This window comes from Malus domestica, chromosome 01, assembly GCF_042453785.1.
Source record: "Malus domestica chromosome 01, GDT2T_hap1".
NCBI lineage: Eukaryota > Viridiplantae > Streptophyta > Magnoliopsida > Rosales > Rosaceae > Malus > Malus domestica.
Window position 1 is genome coordinate 1,186,638 of NC_091661.1, and position 18,653 is coordinate 1,205,290.

At 40.3% G+C, this 18,653-nt stretch overlaps 2 protein-coding genes across 2 annotated transcripts; both read right to left on the minus strand.

The window, feature by feature from the left end:
- Positions 1-94: 94 nt before the first annotated feature.
- Positions 95-774, minus strand: LOC139196261 (uncharacterized). Its single transcript, XM_070821942.1, has 2 exons — positions 207-774; positions 95-111 (listed from the first exon to the last, which is right to left on the minus strand). Exons 1-2 carry the CDS (start codon positions 772-774, stop codon positions 95-97), a joined length of 585 nt encoding a protein of 194 aa, XP_070678043.1.
- Positions 775-7,445: 6,671 nt separating this feature from the next.
- On the minus strand, positions 7,446-12,023 carry LOC114823225 (uncharacterized). The gene is made up of 3 exons (XM_029098681.2): positions 9,711-12,023; positions 8,151-8,347; positions 7,446-7,707 (listed from the first exon to the last, which is right to left on the minus strand). The coding sequence occupies exons 1-3, from the start codon at positions 11,856-11,858 to the stop codon at positions 7,548-7,550; spliced, it is 2,505 nt and encodes an 834-aa protein (XP_028954514.1). The 5' UTR covers positions 11,859-12,023; the 3' UTR covers positions 7,446-7,547.
- Positions 12,024-18,653: the final 6,630 nt, after the last annotated feature.

Below are 18,653 nucleotides of genomic sequence, written 5' to 3' on the forward strand. Positions count from 1 at the left end.
TATCTTTAATGTGCCTAACAAACTTCCTAAGTAGTTAGCAAAAAATATAATGGCCGAACCCTTCATTCCATTCTTTTCTTTGCTCATCCATCTTCTACTTGGCTCCATCACCTACATACAATTGCGTAAGTGATTAGCATTTTATATCAAATATAAAGATTAGAAGATCTAACAATTAGAATTGAAGATAAGAACAAAAGCCATACCTTGTGGCTTGTCCTTCAGAGATGCTAGGTATAACCTGCAATTCCTCTTCCAATGCTCGTCCTTTCCATAGTGGTGGCAAGTCCCCTTGGGCTCCTTTGCCTTCTTTTTCTTCACTCCTCCTTGTGCCTTAGGAGTGGGTGACTTCTTCTCCTTTCCTTTGCCTTTGCCTTTCGGCTTAGCTTTGGAAGTGGACGGCTTGTTGTAGGCTACTGCAGCAGTCCCCACAACGTTCTCTTTCTTCATAGTCTTCTCAGCGGTTACTAACATGTTTAGTAACTCAAAGAGAGTGTTATCCATCTTGTTCATATTGTAGTTCATAACGAACTGCGAGAACGAATCAGAAAGAGAAGCCAAGATGAAGTCCTGGGCCAATTCCCCGTCAAATGGAGTACTTAGGTTCTCCAATTGTTCAATGAGTCTAATCATCTTCAGTACATGTTGATGTACTAAGGCTCCCTTGACCATTTTGGTCTTCACAAGTTCATTGACAGTGCTGAAGCGACGGTTGCGCGTCCCTTCACCATATAACTCCGTAAGATGGAGTATGATGGAAGATGGACTGTCCATACCCTCGTGCTGTCTCTGTAATTCATGGAAGCCAACAGATAGCACTTGGCTTGTGTATCATCCTCAACGTGCTTGTCATACTTAGCACGTTCATCCTCAGTGGCCTCAGGGCCAAGAGGTATGTGAGGTGGAGCCTTGTCTAGTACGTAAACAATTTTCTCCAAAGTTAGGAGAATCTTGGCATTACGATACCAAGATGGGAAATTGTGCCCCTCAAGGCAATGCTTGTCGAGTATCTTTGCAAGTGTGTTCCAACCATTTCTAAATACATAACAATAAAATAAATTAGTTTGATTGTTGATTAAGTCAAACGATTCGGGTCTTTAAACCGAATGACACCACCCACTATTTTTGGCAAATTCCATATTCCTCAAGATGGAATCCGGGAGATTTCAATGAAAGCTCCTAGCGGGTTATGGGAGGCTCACTATTACCAAGCCCACCTCACGATGATATGATGTTGGCTAGAAAAAATAATAATGAGAGGGTAGAACTACCCATTCACAACCTCTTGTGATTACCCATCTAGTTGGCCTCTAGAGAACAATGCCTCACAATGATATGATGTTGGCACCATTTCTCTTAGTTAAGTTTTGACCCACCATGCCGGTTTAGATAGGGGTTCAAGTACGACCTCACAGTGATACGATGTTGGCCATACTCGTTGCCTACCTTCACCACATCAAATTTTTGAAATAGACTCCTCCTGAGTATAAGCACATACTTTGAACTCCCCCATGAGAGGGTGAAGGCGGTGTATGAGTCATAAACGATTGGAGCCTACCATGGTGGAAGGCCACGAAGAAGTGTTCAAAGCACCTCTCCGCTTTCAACTTAATCTTGGATGTTGGTTGAGGGATTTTAAGGTCTCATCATTTTATTTATTTAATCACATTAAAATAAATTGTGTCCTATTATAACTACTAGTCCAAAGTAAATGAAATTCGTAGCATATGATATCTCCACTATTCGTTTTGGCAAAACAAATCAATATCAAAACAATTTTCAAAATATTGGAAATATATATTACTACTAATTGTGTTCATTTTAGTTTAGTAGCGTATGATACTCCCACTATTTGTTTTTGAGAAAAACAAATCAATATCAAAAACGAATTTTTCAAATATTGGAAGTAACTACTACTACCAAGGTTTTTGCATTCCTTTAAATTTGGACTTTATAGTTATCTTAGGCTCTTTGGATGACTATGGACTTATTAGGTTGATTCAACAACGAGCCAACATTGTTGAATAAGATCTAGGGAGGAATGTAACGTTTTAATTACACGCTTTCAATCCAATTAAAACATTTTTCATTGAGCCATTAGAAACGAAAGACAATCATTCATTGCTAATTAGGGCGTTGGACCCAACAAATCTTTAATCTCGTGAAAAACCCCTTTTAATATGTCTCTTTACCAATTGTTAAAGAAACTCTAGTCTAGTACTAGAGGGAATCAACTAATTGAAAGAGATAAAGAAGTAATAAGAATTACAAACCGATTTGTACAAATTCCTACAAATTACATATACTAAGAGGGAGAGAAAGATTAATGTCTAACATGTTGAGGTCCAATTGAAATAGCAATTAAAACACATTCCCAAGGTTCAAACCATTTGAATTTAGTGGCCTTTCTCATAGCTCAATTATCGTTTAAGGCACAAGTCCATAGTCAACGATTTTACTAACTACTTAATCACATTAAATAATTAAATTGGAATGCAACATAATCAATTAGACTTAGTACATATGGGCATAATTATATGATGAGTTTAAGCTACAAACAAAATTAAAATCATAACATTTTAATCTCATAAAGAGGTGGGGCCGAAATGCAATTATGAAAAGTTAGGGGTCAAACCGCAAATACTAGAAAGTATAATCAACTTTTAAAATTGCAAAATAGCCCATAGAGGACCTATCAATAGGGTGGCTGGTTATGTGATGGGGGGAGAGGGAGTGTGTCATACATGTTCCCTAAATTTAAAAATAAAGCAAAGGCCTAGCTATCCTTGTCACCCACTTGTGCAAGTTGGCTTAAAAAGGTAAGAGGGGTGTAAGGTCTCCTAGTCAAGTCTAGGATGGAGTCAATCAATGGAAAGCTATTGATGACAAGTTTATCACCCAAATTCAAACAACAAAGTATGAACACAAAACCAAAACCTTTTACACCAAAATCAAAACCATGAACACCAAGAATAAAACCATGAAAACAATTTCAAGATTTGTACTTTCTTGGTGATTTTTCAAACCAAAAAACAAAAGTAACAAGTCCTCTACTTTCTAGCTTCAAAGTGTGTGTGTGTGTGACTTAAAAGAAAATACAAACACAAGCCAAAAAATCCCCCCCAAAACCGTGCCCTCCCCTATGGTACATAAGCCCCAAATTTTGTTCAAAAATCTCACTCTTCATTCATGCATCCAAAACACTTTTTGCATACATATCTTTTTCAACTCTTGAAACAAATTTTTCAACATTTGAAAAACAAAAGATAAACATATTTTGAATGAAGAAATAATATGTCAAACATAAAATTAAAACCCATAAGCATAAAATCCAAAAGGACACATCAAATATGAACCTTTGGCTCTTGATACCACTTGAAGGGAAATAATGAGATTTATGTGGAATTTCTAGTGACTAGCATGCATATACAATTCAAAATTTATATACATTTGCAACGGAAGCATGTTATCACATAATATCAAAGCTATAGTCATGCAAATCCCCTTCAAGAAGCATAGGTTCATATATGATGCATCTAAGAAAATATTGAAGAACAAAGTGAAGGTATAGTTTTATACCTCTTGATCTAGACTTGAGACCAAGGATGGACCACCTCAAAACTCTTTGTTCTTGGAACTCCTTGAGTCTAGCCTCCCTCCTAGCTTCCTCCACCTTGAAAGATTTAGAGCTCCTTTCTCCTTTAGTCTCCAAAGTAGAAGACCTCTAAAAGATCCACACCCACTAGTGTAGTGAGATGGATAATGGAATAACCAAAAAGGGAGAGAAGATGATTAACTATTTCTCCCTTTTGGTGGCCGGCCTTTGAGTGTTAAGAGAGAGAGACTTGTTTTTCTTCTTTTGTGAAAAAGAACACTCAAAAACCCTAATGAAACTTTTTTCACTAAACTTCCTTTATAAATGTCTAAGAAGTGAGTCAACAACTTGACCTCTCTCTCTCTCTCCTTGGCCAGCCCCTTTTGTGTTGTTTGGGCTTTAGGCTTTTATCATTTCAAGTCATCCTATGCTTAAATAAAAGCCCAATGGGTTTGGGCTTAATGGGCCCAAATGAACCCGAACTTTTCTTTAAGTCCAAAACGATCTTTCATCGCTTCTATGATTTCTTTAGACTTTCTAATTAATCATAACACTTAATTAATCCAATTAATTTATTCCATCATCCTTTAGTTGTCTCACTACAAGAGTGTTTCGGTGTACAATCATTTTAGGTTCTAATTAGCAAGGTAGTAAGGTGATTGGCACCAATCCAATTGATTTGTATTAATCCAATCACTTAGTGAATTAAAACTTACTTTCAATTCTCCTTCTTCTTCGATGACTACTTATTTAATCATCTAGAAGAACCCACAAACCATGAGTGACATCTAACCATATATCATGGCTACCCAAGCTCATGTAGAATTTGTTCGGAGAACCTATTCAGTTGGAATTACAATGTAATTCGATCCTTCTCTAATACAATACTCACAATCATATTACTAGGGTATGGATATTTAATGTCAAACCCCTAATGTGATTATATCAAGTTATATGATTCTATTGAGTCGTATAGGAACGCTTTCCATCATTACGCTCGATACTTCGGCCGAAGATTCCTGAATCATATCTTAGAGTATTCATCCTCTCATAATGAGGATTAGAGATCCCTTGTTGATCATTCACATGCCTTTGAGAATAAATCACTGACCCCAACAATGCATAGAACACATCCAAGATGAGATGTGGTCACATCTCATTATCAAATGATCAGCAACGTATCCCCAAGACAACTATGATGTCTTAGGTCAAAGGATTACTTACATTATTCCAACCAGTAAAGTTACTTGCTTAACATGTGAGTAGACCTCCATGCAAGTACTCTCGTTTGATTGTGTTCAGTGAACTCATTCCCATAATGAGCACCTACATACTTGTCTTAGTGTCACTACACGAATGGCATGAGACTTTCTATCCTTCCCATTGGAAGGGGACATAGTATGTACTGGTCTATGTATTGTCAGTGTCCCTCCAACAATCCTATGACCAGGAACTCTTTTGGACATCATGGTTATGAGAAGAAGGTCTCTATAGTCTAACATCATTAGATTACTTCTTCCATCGATCCATTGTCCATGGATTCACCTTTTAGGACCTATATCAATTATTGAGATAGTCCTAATGAGTGACTTTGCCTTTTTCATGTATTAGAGTTTTTCCATACATATAGACATTGTCCTGAAAAGTTTCTTCCAAAGATTGACTTTCAGGGCATATCTCCAACAAAGTGATCCCAGGATTTGATGAGTGGCGCTTAAATCACTCTCGAAGCACAGAGTCTTGACGACACTCTGGTTGATGAAGTCCTTGCACTTGTTGCATTCATCGGAAAGCTTGGAGATGATGGAGGCCATTGATGAAGACTCGAGGATTTCTGGGTTGAGAGCTTAGGGTATTCTGGGATTTTGAAAGCGAAATGGCAGGAAGGTTTCAAGGGTTTTGGAAAGTTTAAAGTACGAATGGAAAAGATTCATGTATTTATAGGCATTTTGGAAGGAAGGTTAAAGGTTTGATTTTCAAAATTGGGGATAGAATTGAGCGGGAAAGTTGCTAATCATTATGGATATTTAGAGAATCTAGGCGAAAGGAACGAGGTTTTCGGGTTTGAGGATGCATGATTGCGTGTTGCGGGGGGTTTAATGTAAAAAAGATGTTTTGGCTAATACACGTTTTCGAGGGTCATGATTAAGCACTACTAGGTTAATCAAGGGACCGACACATGGTAGGACGGTTGGGAGAATTGAGGTCGTGAGATCATGTCTCATAAATACGCATGGTGGTATTTCTCGAGAGGTTTCAATGTTTGTTTTAGGTCGGTTTCACTTCTTCAAGGCCGAGGCTTGAACCAAGGAATGTAAATCGATGACCTCAGAAGCGAGGGGGCAATGTTTGGGCCCAAAATACTGGTTTGAGTTTGGAATTGTTCTCGGCCTGGAAGCGTTGCTGAAGGGCCAGCCGTGTACTATCAGGATGGGGTAGTTGAATCCTGATACAATAAGGAGTCTCAGCAAGATGAGGATGCTGAAACTTGGGAATGAATACGGCCTGATAAGGGGTTGAGTTCAAAGTCCTAATAGGAGTAGGACTGGCGGAGATAAGATTGGATCGAGGTAAGGAGTCCTAATTCGAGTATAGTTTTGATTCGATCAAAAGCAGGTTTGCTACTACAAATAGAAGGAGGAGTGCATCATTCAAGCCCCCTCCAATTCAACACACAAACTGCCCTGCGCAAATTCTCGTTCTACGCGAAACCTCTTAACAACCTTGATATTTTTATTTTCTTTTTCGCCGACACATCTTCAGTTTGGATAAACAACACTGTGAAGGCAATCGGTGAACATCTTCAGTTTGGATAAATAGCACTGTCGCCGTAGAATCAGCCGACCGCGAAGCACCTTCATTTTGGATAAACAACATTGCGTCAAAGGCGACTGGTTATCTATCCAAGTCTTGGTCGAGAAAGACTTTCAGGTCTTTATTGGCAGATGTCATCTCATTTGCCTTTTCGACAAGGTGAGGTGTTACAATTTACTAGAGCTCGGCACATTGAACGCCGAGTTGTTTTATGATTGGATACTCACAAGTTGGATTTAGAGTTCGGCATTCTGACGGCCGAACCACATTTACGATTAAAACGTACATCTGCTTTGAATACTTGTGTCCATATAGTCTGATGTCGATTTGGCATGCTTATATTTTTACAAATATAATCACTGTGACCAAATCCGACGTCGACAATTTGTGAACTTAGTAGAACTAGCAGCCTTGTCTTCAGGCTTTAGAACCCAAAGGCCGAGATGTGTTCCTTCCTCGGCTGCAGTTGCAAGATCGAGAAGTCAACCGCGCACTCAACGCAATATCCATACATTTTACTCCTCGGCCGACGAGTTGGCACGCCTCGCATCAACCGAAGGATGTAGTTAGCTCATTAGTTACTCGGCCTACGCGCCATGTAGGCTTGGTAGTTTTTAGGATCAACAGTAGTGGAGAAGAATACTCTAGTGTTAGTGCCAAAAGAAGCTATTTTTTTAAGACACACAAACTAACACGGTCTAATACATGTATGTCCCACATACAATTAATTTTCTATATTGCTTCATTTCTTTTTTTAAACAAGATTTTAGACACATAAATTTACACCAATGTTAAGGGCTAGTTTGGCATTGCCTTACTTATTATAGAAACTACTTATACTATGTTGTGAGAATAAACAGCTCAATGTCCTAGTGTGTGGTAAACTTCTATATAAAATTGTTGCGACTATTTTCCGTATGATCAAAGACACAAGTATTATTTAAGACATGTGAGGATTAAGCCTAATAATTCCAATAAACCCAAGTGAAAAACACTTAAACACTATGTTGTTTATACTTGAGGATTAAGCTTAAGATTCAAGCTGAAAATCCTTCCTTAAGTTGCAAAATATTCATAAAATTACAAAATTAGTATCTACAAGACAAACCCAAAATAGGATCCATACACGTTGAAGTCTTCAACTAGCAACTATCTGCTCTCCAACCAAACTCTCTCTTACACCGTCCCTCGGTACAGTTTTGCGCAGAAATTCCCAGTAGAAATTTAGCATGTGGTCTGTAGGTTTTACTCGCTCCCACCTACCAGTGCAAAATATTGCATAAGCGTCAGCTGCATACCTGCTCCGAACAAACATGAAAATTCAGCTTCCATAAAGATACAAATTTGGTCTTCTCGAGTAAGGGAAAATGCTAGTTTGGACTCCGCAAAATCTCAACCATTCATGAGAAAATGAACATTTTACACTCTGCCACGTCATGCCATCAATCTGTTACTTTTTTTACCCTCAAAAGAGTGAGACAATATGGTCCATGGAAACATAAACTTCATCATGAATGGTTGGATTGCTGCATCTTGGTCACTCACGAAAACAAAATAACACTATCTTGACATGCCATGCATGTTATATCTAAACCCCTTTTATTCGGGCTAGGCAGTTCATGGTTTTACTTTATACATTGGTCCTAGAGGAACCAGACATAGTATTCTTAAGCATTACCAATATACACAGGAGGATGAATATATATAAGAAAACAAAAGAATCATAGATTAGCCAACGTACTTGCCAACACCATGCAACTGAGTAACATGGGTCCAGCTTTCCTCCAAATACTCACGAGACAAATGCTGTATCATCAATGCCCTCTTCTTATGTAAACCAAGAGTTTTTATAGTCTTTTCTATATCCTCTGTAGCAACCTCAGTCGCAGCTTTTGCATCCGGACACAATGTAAAGAGATCAGATATAACTCTTTTTGCCTGCAAATAGTCCATTAAGTAACAAGGACATAAGAACAGTGTATTCAATCTACACATATTTCATCACCTTTTACAAACAGCTACCTTCACAAATAACATTGAACAGTTAAAAATGCAACCATACACACCGAATAAATTCCAAAAGTCAACTTACTTGAAATTAGAGGTCCAATAATTTTGTTTTCACAGAAACAATATATATTATAAACCATAAAGCCTATTCACCCGAATAATGAGTAAAAAGAAAAAATAAAAAATCAACTTAATCCCATCCGAATTCTTTTGAGGCTCTGGTACCATACTGACAAAAGGACAATATGTGACATAGAACCATATTTTAGGTTTAAATGTAGATTCCAACCATTTTCTTGTCTATGCTGGCAAAATCAACAGAACAAAGGGTTGCTTTAAATGAATTATTGAGCTGAGCTAACCAGAGGGTCCATTGTTTATGCATCAAGGGTTGGAAAGTATCCGATATAGGATCTGCATATTTTCAAGAAGCGCAAATTGGATTTCGGATTCCAATGATTGTGATTTTCAAGACTTGAAAAATCTGAGATGGATTCTAGGATTTCGCTAGGAAACAAAGTTCACTCATGGAAACAAAATTATACAAAGCAGCAGACAAGATGTTCAATGGACTAGAGAACTAAGCACCCTGCTTTCAACAACAATCTACACCAGAAACATCATCCAATGAATACCCCAAAGTTAATACTTCTTGAATAATGATGAAATTCATTCCCTGCTTGGGTATCTAGTTAAACATTAAAAAAACAAAAAAACAAAAAAAAAAAAAACGCATCAAACAAATTTCCTAAAAGTGGTGGCTACCGTTAGAAATTGAAAAACTTGAACAAAATGCTTCAGTTACATAGGTTGAATTTTGTGGTACCAACATACAAACTGTTATGTTGTAAATGAGTTGGCACAGCCATAAGTTGAGATTAGATTTCTTTCCAGGATCAGTAGCTAAAATAAGTAAACAGATCATGAATGTTTTGAACTCTTTCTAAGGCTAATGTTAATAGACTTATACAGGTGTATTTTAATTAAGAAATTAGAAGATTTAAAGCTAGACTTAACGGTTAATGATTGGCTACTTACTTTAATTACTTATAATGGTTACTTACTAGACCCCTACTCTCTCTATACATGCACTGTTATGATCATGCAAATTCCAGTAGTAACTATTACTTTTTATCATTCAAATTCCAGTAGTAACTATTACTTTTTATCATGCAAATTCCACAGTAATTATTACTTTTATGATCAAGCAATTATAGTAAATCCGAATCTAATATAGAAATAATATTATGAGTGCTCAAGAACAAAGTGATATTGTATAAAGATACGAGACCTGCAATCCCCTTGTGCGATTAAGGAGCATGCATATCACCAGTACTCTCCAAGGATCATGATAATGATCCTCTTGGATGAGACCATGTTCAGAGCGAGGAGGAACCCATGTGTTATCTGGAGTTCGTCTTAGGTATGCTTCGTCTTTCTTCTGGGAAGCAGAAAGAGCAGTCTTGATTCCTGGAGATCTATTGCGCTTTTTTTTACTCCCCAACAAGTGTCCGACCACATTACCGTCTGCTTTGTGTTCTTTCTGAAAGTAGGGAGAGACCTTCACAGACGTGGAACAAGTTTTTGAACAGCGTTTAGGTGGCTTAGCTTTTGTATCATCACCCCAGTTAACCATTGCTTCTTCCACTCCTGATTTTTGAAAGTAAGGGGAAACCTTTCGAACTTCAACACGTGCTCTTCTTTTGTGCTTCTCATTATTCTTCCTTCTCTTGGAAGAAACCTGTCCATTTTCTGCACTATTTGGACTCACTTTCTCATCTCCGAAGGTTCTGCAGGTGCTTGGCATAGTGGCATGCTCCTCAGTTGTGCTCCTCCCACTCTCGCTAACTAGAATGGAAGAATTGGTAATGTTATTCAATGGGAAAGGAGGTTTTGTCTCACTTTCATTTTGATACTTTTTCTCCTCCTTTTCTTCCACTACCTGTTTCTTTGCACTACTAATCTGAGAATAAGTTTGCACATTTCTGACCATCTTTTCATATTTGTCAATCCGTGTGTTGTTCATGCTAGCACCAGCGTTGTATGCAAACTGTGCAAGCACATCCTCAAGGCTCAAAATCACATTATTACTTTGACTAGCCTTTATTTGGTGATTGATCCCCGACTTCTCTTTAACATCCCTTTCCTTCTCCTTTACCACCTTCATGATAGTGCTTCTTTCATGGTTTTCCATCTTCTTCTCTTTCGTAATCCTCTTCTTTTTCTTCTTTTCAATGCAATTATCACCGAATATCTCTGCTTCACCAGTTGCTACACCTGCAGATTCTATTTTTTCATCTTTGTGAATGGCTTTTAGTATAATCTCCTCGAGCTTGGGAGCATAGCTGTCACTACTTTTATCATTATCATGTTGTGTTACCCCTGTCCTCGTGTTCTTGATACCAATACCATCGGAACCTGCATGTTCCTTTTTCTTGGTTTTATGTTCATGAGAAACCTTTTCAATTTCAGCTACTACATTGATGCCCGAATTGTCAAGAGAGGTTTCTAACATTTCACCCTTTTTGATATCTCCTCGTTGATTCAGAAAATACGGAGAAACCACTCGCTCTCCAACACATACAGGCACTATCCATCTACTTTTATGATCGGAATTGACATTGGAATTAACATCGAGTGAATCCACATTACAAATTCCCTGTTCCGAGTTCTTGTTTTTCTTGGTTTGATTTCCATAAGATGACCTTTCAGTTTCAGCTACCACATTACTAAAAACCAACTCTGAACTTATGGCAGATGCTGGCAAGATGTTACCCTTTTCTTTTCCTAAATTCTGGAAATACGGAGAAACCACCCGGTGGCCATCATCGGATTCAGAGAGTTTTCTTCTTCTTTTGTTGGTGGGCTTGGAATTGGCATTGTCATTGGCATTGGGATTGGCCTCGGCCTCAAGTAAACCCGCATTACAATTAACTGGTTCCTTTTTCTTCTTGTGTTTGTGTTTCTTGAATTTTATTTCAGTTTCACATATTTGTATATTTACAATATTGCTGCTAAAGGTCTTACCTTTTTCTCCGCCGCCTCTTCCTCCATGATGATTCTGAAAATACGGAGAAACCACCCGGTCGCCGACAAGTATGGGGGTTTTTCTTCTTCTCTTGCAGTCGGCGTCATCTGCAACTGAATTGCCATTGTTCTTTCTCTTACCCTTACTCTTCTTCTTGTTCCCCTCGCTATTCTTACTCTTATTGTCTTCTTCAGGAACGGCGACAGGTAAACTGGCGAAATTGGCACAACCCTCCTCCTCTTTCTTCTTCTTCTTCCTGCGCTTACCTCCGCTATCTTCTCCAATCAACGACGGCGTCTCAATTACTGGTGGAGGCGGAGGTGGAGGCGGAGGCTGAGGCTGGTTTTTCTTCTTCTTAATCGGCTGCTGCTGCTGCTGCTGTGGGCACAATGGTCTCTCGCCTTCCTCCATTTCCCATACTCATCTGATCATCACATTCACTGTTTCACAGCCGAATGCCCTTTTTCTGCCGTTTCTCCTTCTTTGTGATCGGGCTGCCACCGCCAGCCCTTTTTTTTAAGTTTAGGTTTTCGACTTCGGCCCAAAATATACAAGAGCACAGTCCACCCCAATCTTATGTGCATCCATCGTCCATCAATTTTTTATAGGAAACTTTAACAAAAAGCTCGGTTCACTTTAACGAAAAACCACATTTTTACACTAAAAAGTCAATTCTGGTACTGTGGAGCCAAAAATAATCACAAGGCGACACGTGGATTTTTGGGTGAAAATGACAAATTTAGCCTCAAGGCATACCGGGTCTCCTACACTCGAGCAGTGGAGAATCATCCATCAACCAAATCAGGAGTACCCAAAATAAGTAACAAGTTCAAATTTGTCTCATCCATCCTCATTCCATAACCTCCAAAAACATTCCAAAACATTTCTTTTATTATGATAATTAGCCAATTAATATATTAATTGCTAACTGAATCACCAAATAACACCCCAAAACACACTTAAAGGCCGGCCACACCCCATTCCCTATATATATGACCCTATTTCTTCTAAAAAGCTAAGTTCCATACTCTTGCAAAACTCCCAAAAATCCTCTAAACACTTTTTCTCTCTAAATTCTAACTTTGGCATCGGAGGTTCTTCGGCCAAAGCTCCCCCATTCATCGTGGGCGTGTGAGGTTCTTGGCCTTGACCAAAGATGTTGATTGTTTTGTAGGTGCAATTTTGTCCAAGAAGAAGAAGGCAGAAATTTGCATTCACAAAATTGGTGCTTTTATTGTGAGTTGAGATTCACACTCGTAGAAGACTCTCGCACAAAAAGGTTTTTTTCTCTATTTTCTCTATTTTCTAGTCCATTTGAATATTTTTCATACGTTCTTATTATTAGAATTTTTTATTTGCAAGGGTTCTTTGATAAAACGTATAAGAAAAATATAATGGCTAGAAATTTAGAAAATTCCATAAGTGAAAATTCCAATACTCAAGAAATGGGATCGCGAAGATCCATGAGGCCAAATGTGGTCGTAAGCAGAGTGGCACCACCACTACAAGGTTCCACCATGGCCCAAGCCCTGCCATCCAAGCTTGCACTGGCCCGAGCCCAAGCCTCTCATTCGTATGCGCCACGCATTGAGCAGCCTGCTCCCGTGACCCAGCCTGCTCCCGCAGCCCTGCATGCTCCCGCGGCCCAGCCTAGTCCCGTGGCCCAGCCTGCTCCCGCTTAGCAGCCCACTTTCGTGGCCTAGCTTGCTCCAACCGGGCAGCCTATTCCCATGGCCCAACCTATTCCCGTGGCCCAGCTTGCCCCCGTGGCCTCCTAAGCAGCCCAAGTCGACTCAAGACTATCTCAACCATCCGGACCTACCATCAAGCTGGGGGCAATTTCACAACATTTCTTTGCGGATTTGACATTTCCTAACTCAAATCTCACACCCGGAGCCTACCACACTTCCACTGCTCAAGGAGGCACATTCCGTCCAAGCTCTTCCAATCTAAATGGTGAACAACACTTGTCTCGACAAGTCATAGAGTTGACGAGCATCCTTGCACAGCAGACGACCTTGGTGAACCAGCTCTTGCAGCGCACCAAGATGCGACGTGCCCCAAATGAGGTGTCCCAAAGTAGGACAATGGCAGATGAAGAACCTCTCTAGTAGCATCCCCGCAAGCAACCACTCGACCATCCACGAACCAAGCATTTGAGCAGAGTACACTCCCGATTGGGCCCCCGAGATAGCGTATACTTTCGTCTTAGCGCGCGGATGAGCGTGTACTATCGACTAGGCCCACGGACGAGCATACACTCACGGTTGAGGACGCATTCTGATAATCAACATGAGCAACCTTTCTAGCGAAGTATTCATTCGCGGCTAGGCCCGCAAGAAGTATCCTCCACATCACATCAGAGCAAACAGCACAACAGACGGAAAGAAGCAGTCACTTAATCCGGCTTAAGTTCAACCAGCAGCCTGTGAGTTACACGCTAGCCTGCTAGGAACATACCACACTCACTGCAGCAGTGGCATAGACGAGCTGAACATATGGAAGAACAACTTAGACCAGCACATCAGTAGTCGAGAGCTCTGCCACCCTAACAAAGGAAAATTCAGGAAGAAGTAGAAGGGTTCTTGACCAAACAATTGCGCAATTTCTCGCTCCAACCAAGCCTTAAAAGGGCACAAGATGAATCACCTAATGATGGCGCAATAATTTAGGGAGCAGCTCACTGCGCTTACACCCTTACGTGGGTTCCACAAGTAGTTCGAAGTCTCAAGCAGTTTGCCAAACAAGACCTCGCAGCATGAGGATTATTTCAGTTGTCTAGCAGTCCAGCTTTCCTCAGCTGCACTCACAGCAACGACTTCCATGATCTCCAATGCGAGAGGATAAACTAATTGTTCTCCAGTGCGAGAGGGTAAACCAATTCCCCGACACCCAAAAGGGTTTGCTCTCTAGTCCGAGAGGATAAACTAATTGCTCTCCAGTCTGAGAGGATAAACTAATTGCTCTCCAGTGCGAGAAGGTAAACAAATTCCCCGACACCCATATGGGTTTGCTATCCAGTGCGAGAGGATAAACTAATTGCTCTCCAGTGCGAGAGGGTAAACCAATTCCTCGACACCCATATGGGTTTGCTCTCCAATGCGAGATGATAAACTAATTGCTCTCCAATGCGATAGGGTAAACTAATTGCTCTCCAGCGCGAGAGGGTAAACTAATTGCTCTCCAGCGCGAGAGAGGGTAAACTAATTGCTCTCTAGTGCGAGAGGGTAAACTAATTCCCCAACACCCATTTGGGTAAGCTCTCTAGTGCGAGAAGGCCACATAGCTTAAAAGATCGAATGCTTGAAGATCAACTAGGCAGCAAATGGTCAGGGGTAGCAGCCACTTTTACACTTAATAGTTCACTCATCCGACACTTGATCTTCAGCAGCTCCGATCTTGGCAACTTTATTTTTGACTGCTCCATCTACGGTAGCTAAGAAATGAAACTCAAGTAGTTTCCTCATTTTTGGCAAGCAGCCCAGACATGGCAACCTAAACCGTTGCCCATGCCATGCCACTTCCTCGGCCTATGCCGAGCTAATCCTTGGCCTCAATCAAGCCGAGCAACACAAGCAATGGCCCCTGCCACACCACCTCCTTGGCCCATAACAAGCCGACTCTTGGCCCCTGCCAGCCGACGTGCCGCACCACCCCGACGGTTGCCCCGTGGCAACACCTCCCAAGAAGAAGACAAGGAGAATTAAGTTTTCCTTACATCGGTGCGGCACAGAGAAGACGAAGAAAGCAACGAAAGACGGTCCTTTGCACGAGCAAGTGTAGAAGATTGCTAGGGGAGGGGGAACAAATATCCTATAAGCTTTCTCTCTTTTGTAGGGTAGAATAAATCTCTCTCCAAAGTTGATTTAACAACCCACTTAAGGTGGGCATAAATAGGCTTTGTGAGAAATTTATTTCTCTTTCCTAGAAGGATCTAATTTCCTATTAAAGAGGGAATCTACATCAAAAGAGGAAGCAGTCTTACGTTTCCAAAAGCAGGAAGATCTCTACACCTGCTGCCCTTTCCTACGAGCAGCCCAGCAGATGTGGGGGCATTTGTGGAGCCAAAAATAATCACAAGGCGGCACGTGGATTTTTGGGTGAAGATGACAAATTTACCCTCGAGGCATACCGGGTCTCCTACACGCGAGCAGTGGATAATCATCCATCAACCAAATTAGGAGTACCCAAAATAGGTAACAAGTTCAAATGTGTCTCATCCATCCTCATTCCATAACCTCCAAAAACCTCCCAAAACATTTCTTTTATTTTGATAATTAACCAATTAATATATTTATACCTAATTAATATATTAATTGCTAATTGAATCACCAAATAACACCCCAAAACACACTTAAAGGCCGGCCGCACCCCATTCCCTATATATATGACTCTATTTCTTCTAAAAAGCTAAGTTCTATACTCTTGCAAAACTCCCAAAAATCCTCTAAACACTTTTTCTCTCTAAATTCTAACTTTGGCATCAAAGGTTCTTCGGCCAAAGCCCCCCCCCCCATTCATCGTGGGCGTGTGAGGTTCTTGGCCTTGACCAAAGGTGTTGATTTTTTTGTGGGTGCAATTTTGTCCAAGAAGAAGAATGCGGAAATTTGCATCCACATGTACTATTCACTTTACTCTTTATTTTGTCATTTTCGTTACAACTCAAAGTTTTCAAGCCATTTTAAGTAGTTTTCCTTTTTTTTTTTTAACCAACAACTGGGACTGGAAAAAAATTCCCAACAATCCTGAACCAAATCGAAAAATCCCAATCTCAAATCGAAATTTCCAAAATTTTGGGATGTAATACCAAATTGATCCCAAACCATTCGTTACGCGATTTAGTATTGTGTATTTAATTTGATAACCTGAAACGAAACTATATATGTGGATGCAAATTTCTCCCGTCTCTTCATTTGACGAAAATGAACCTGCAAAATAATAACACCTAAAATTAAAGTCAAAAGCCTCACGCGCCCACGATGAATGGGGGGCTTTAGCTGAAGAATCTTCAATGCCAAAGTTAGAATTATGAAAGGAATGTGTTCGAGTGTTTGTGGGAAGCAAAAAGGCGCCTTTAGGGGTAGCTCAAGCTTCCTAGATTTTGGAGATAAAGTGGGTATTTATAGGAGAAATGGAGGAGATGGGCTGACCTAGGGTTTAGGGGTGATCGACCCTATGTGGTATTTTGGGTGAGAATATTTCAAGATATTTGTGTAAATAAATATCTTGGAGTAATTAGGTAAATATCCTAAATAAATGGGATTAGGATGACTTACTTTAAAGAGGTTTTCTCTGATTAGGAATGTATTTATGATAAGAATAACGAATTATTCTATCATAAATACCTTTGACTTTTCCTATAGGCAAGGGTGCCTTGAGCAGTCATTGATCTCTGCCTGCTCTACCTTAACTGCGCATGGTGAATGAGGCTGCTCCCTGCTCATTTTATAAGGGCAATCTTACCTTTCTTGGGAAAAAATCCACATGTCAACTTCATGATTTTTAGGTTTATTATTTGCTCCGTAAATGCCCCACACCTGCTGGGCTGCTCACAGGAAAGGGCAAGAGGTGTAGGAATCCAAAGTTTCAATGGAGTTTGTGTCCTAATTTAATGTAGATTCCCTCTTTGTTGGAATTTAAATTCTTCTAGGAAAGTGAATGTAATTGCCACTAAAACCTATTTAAGTCCGTGTCAAGCAAGGGATTAAATAAATTTGGAGTGCAACTAAAACTCCACAAGAAACAGAGAAAGCCAAAGGATATTTCCCCTCCCCTAGCAATCTTCTTCGCTTGCCCGTGCAAACAATTGTGTTCCGTTGCTTTTCTTCTTCTCCAAGGTAAGAAAAAATTAATTTTCTCTTTCTTCTTGATTTTTTGGAGACTCGGGGCTTGAATTTTGGCTCGACGGGGGTCGAGAACTTGGGAAATTGTGCAGATGTGGGCTGCTATGTTGCTATTGCCATGACAGCTTAGCTACCGCAATTAGGCGGTGCAGCACGGGGTGGCTAGCGAATGCCAAGTGTTGGCTTGGCTTGGGCCGAGGGGGCGCTGGTGTGACAACCCATCCCTACTTTTACGGTTTTATTAATTTTTATGGGGTGTGCTATCCACACACCCCTTTTTACTTCATACACACCCTCTTAATTTGCGGCCATCAGATCCACTGAATTAAAGAAGATCAAAAGGCAGAAATTAACAAAGGGTGTGTGAGAAGTAAAAATTCGCACACCCTATTTTTAAAAGCGTGAATTGACAAAAATGACCTGGAGGCAAGATTATTGACTTTCATTGACCGCTAGTTCATGACACGTATGAACTATTACTTTACCATATTCCAGAAGTACTCGACGGTGCGAACGCGTAGATGCAAGTGGAATTGAAATCGGAGCTACGATGGAGGTTTTACGAAACTACGAATCTGAAAAATATTTTTGAGAGAAATATGGGAAAGGAGAAGAAGGAACAGAGGAGAGAAGGGCTGGTACCCAACCTGAGGAAGGAGAATGAGGAAAAAGGAGGGAGGGGCTGAATCGGGAGAAGAGAGAGAAGGTTGGCAAATCAGAAACATAAGAAAGGAGGGGAAAGGAGGAAGTGGAGAGGCACACAACCAAGACCCCTTTCCCTTAACCCATTTCTAAATCGTGACCCAGCCTTCGATCAAGACCTTCCCGAGCCTTTTTTGTACAATCTCCGCCATTTTTTCGAAAAATTAGGACACTCTAACACCTACAAACATCATCATGCCCCTCCTTCTTCATTGATCACCACATATTCGAAGGGATTAAGCCCATTTCATGGTAATTGATGGCGTCGCCACTGTGAAGTTCTTGGTGGCAATTCATCAATTTTTGAAGCAAATTCCCTTGATCTCCACCACCATTAGACTCCCCTTGGACCCAGGAACAAGACCCAACCGATAGTAGGGGCGGTAGAGCATCGGCGGCAACGAATTGAAGCTCACCCATTATAGGGTTTCTGATGAGTGTGAGCTAAATTGGGGCTTTTCCCAGCAAGATTGGACTTCGCCACATGTATAAAACTTGCACTACTCATTGAGATTTTCATTTCTGTAAAATTTTAGAATTTTTGGAAATAGTTGAATTTTCCGGTGTGGCAGCGGTGCGTGGACCTTCCTAGGCTAATTTGGATGCCCTAATTTCATATTAGACATCCGATTGATGAAATTCCGTTGTTTGGTTATATTTT

What these genes read in the sequence shown, in the direction of transcription:
- LOC139196261 (XM_070821942.1), bottom strand. Translation starts at nt 774, where the DNA reads ATGGACAGTCCATCTTCCATCATACTCCATCTTACGGAGTTATATGGT.
- LOC114823225 (XM_029098681.2), bottom strand. Translation starts at nt 11,858, where the DNA reads ATGGAGGAAGGCGAGAGACCATTGTGCCCACAGCAGCAGCAGCAGCAG. An exon ending in ATCGCACAAGGGGATTGCAG is followed by an intron (nt 8,348 to 9,710) that starts GTCTCGTATCTT and finishes GACTATTTGCAG; the next exon opens with GCAAAAAGAGTTATATCTGA. An exon ending in CAGTTGCATGGTGTTGGCAA is followed by an intron (nt 7,708 to 8,150) that starts GTACGTTGGCTA and finishes TGTTCGGAGCAG; the next exon opens with GTATGCAGCTGACGCTTATG.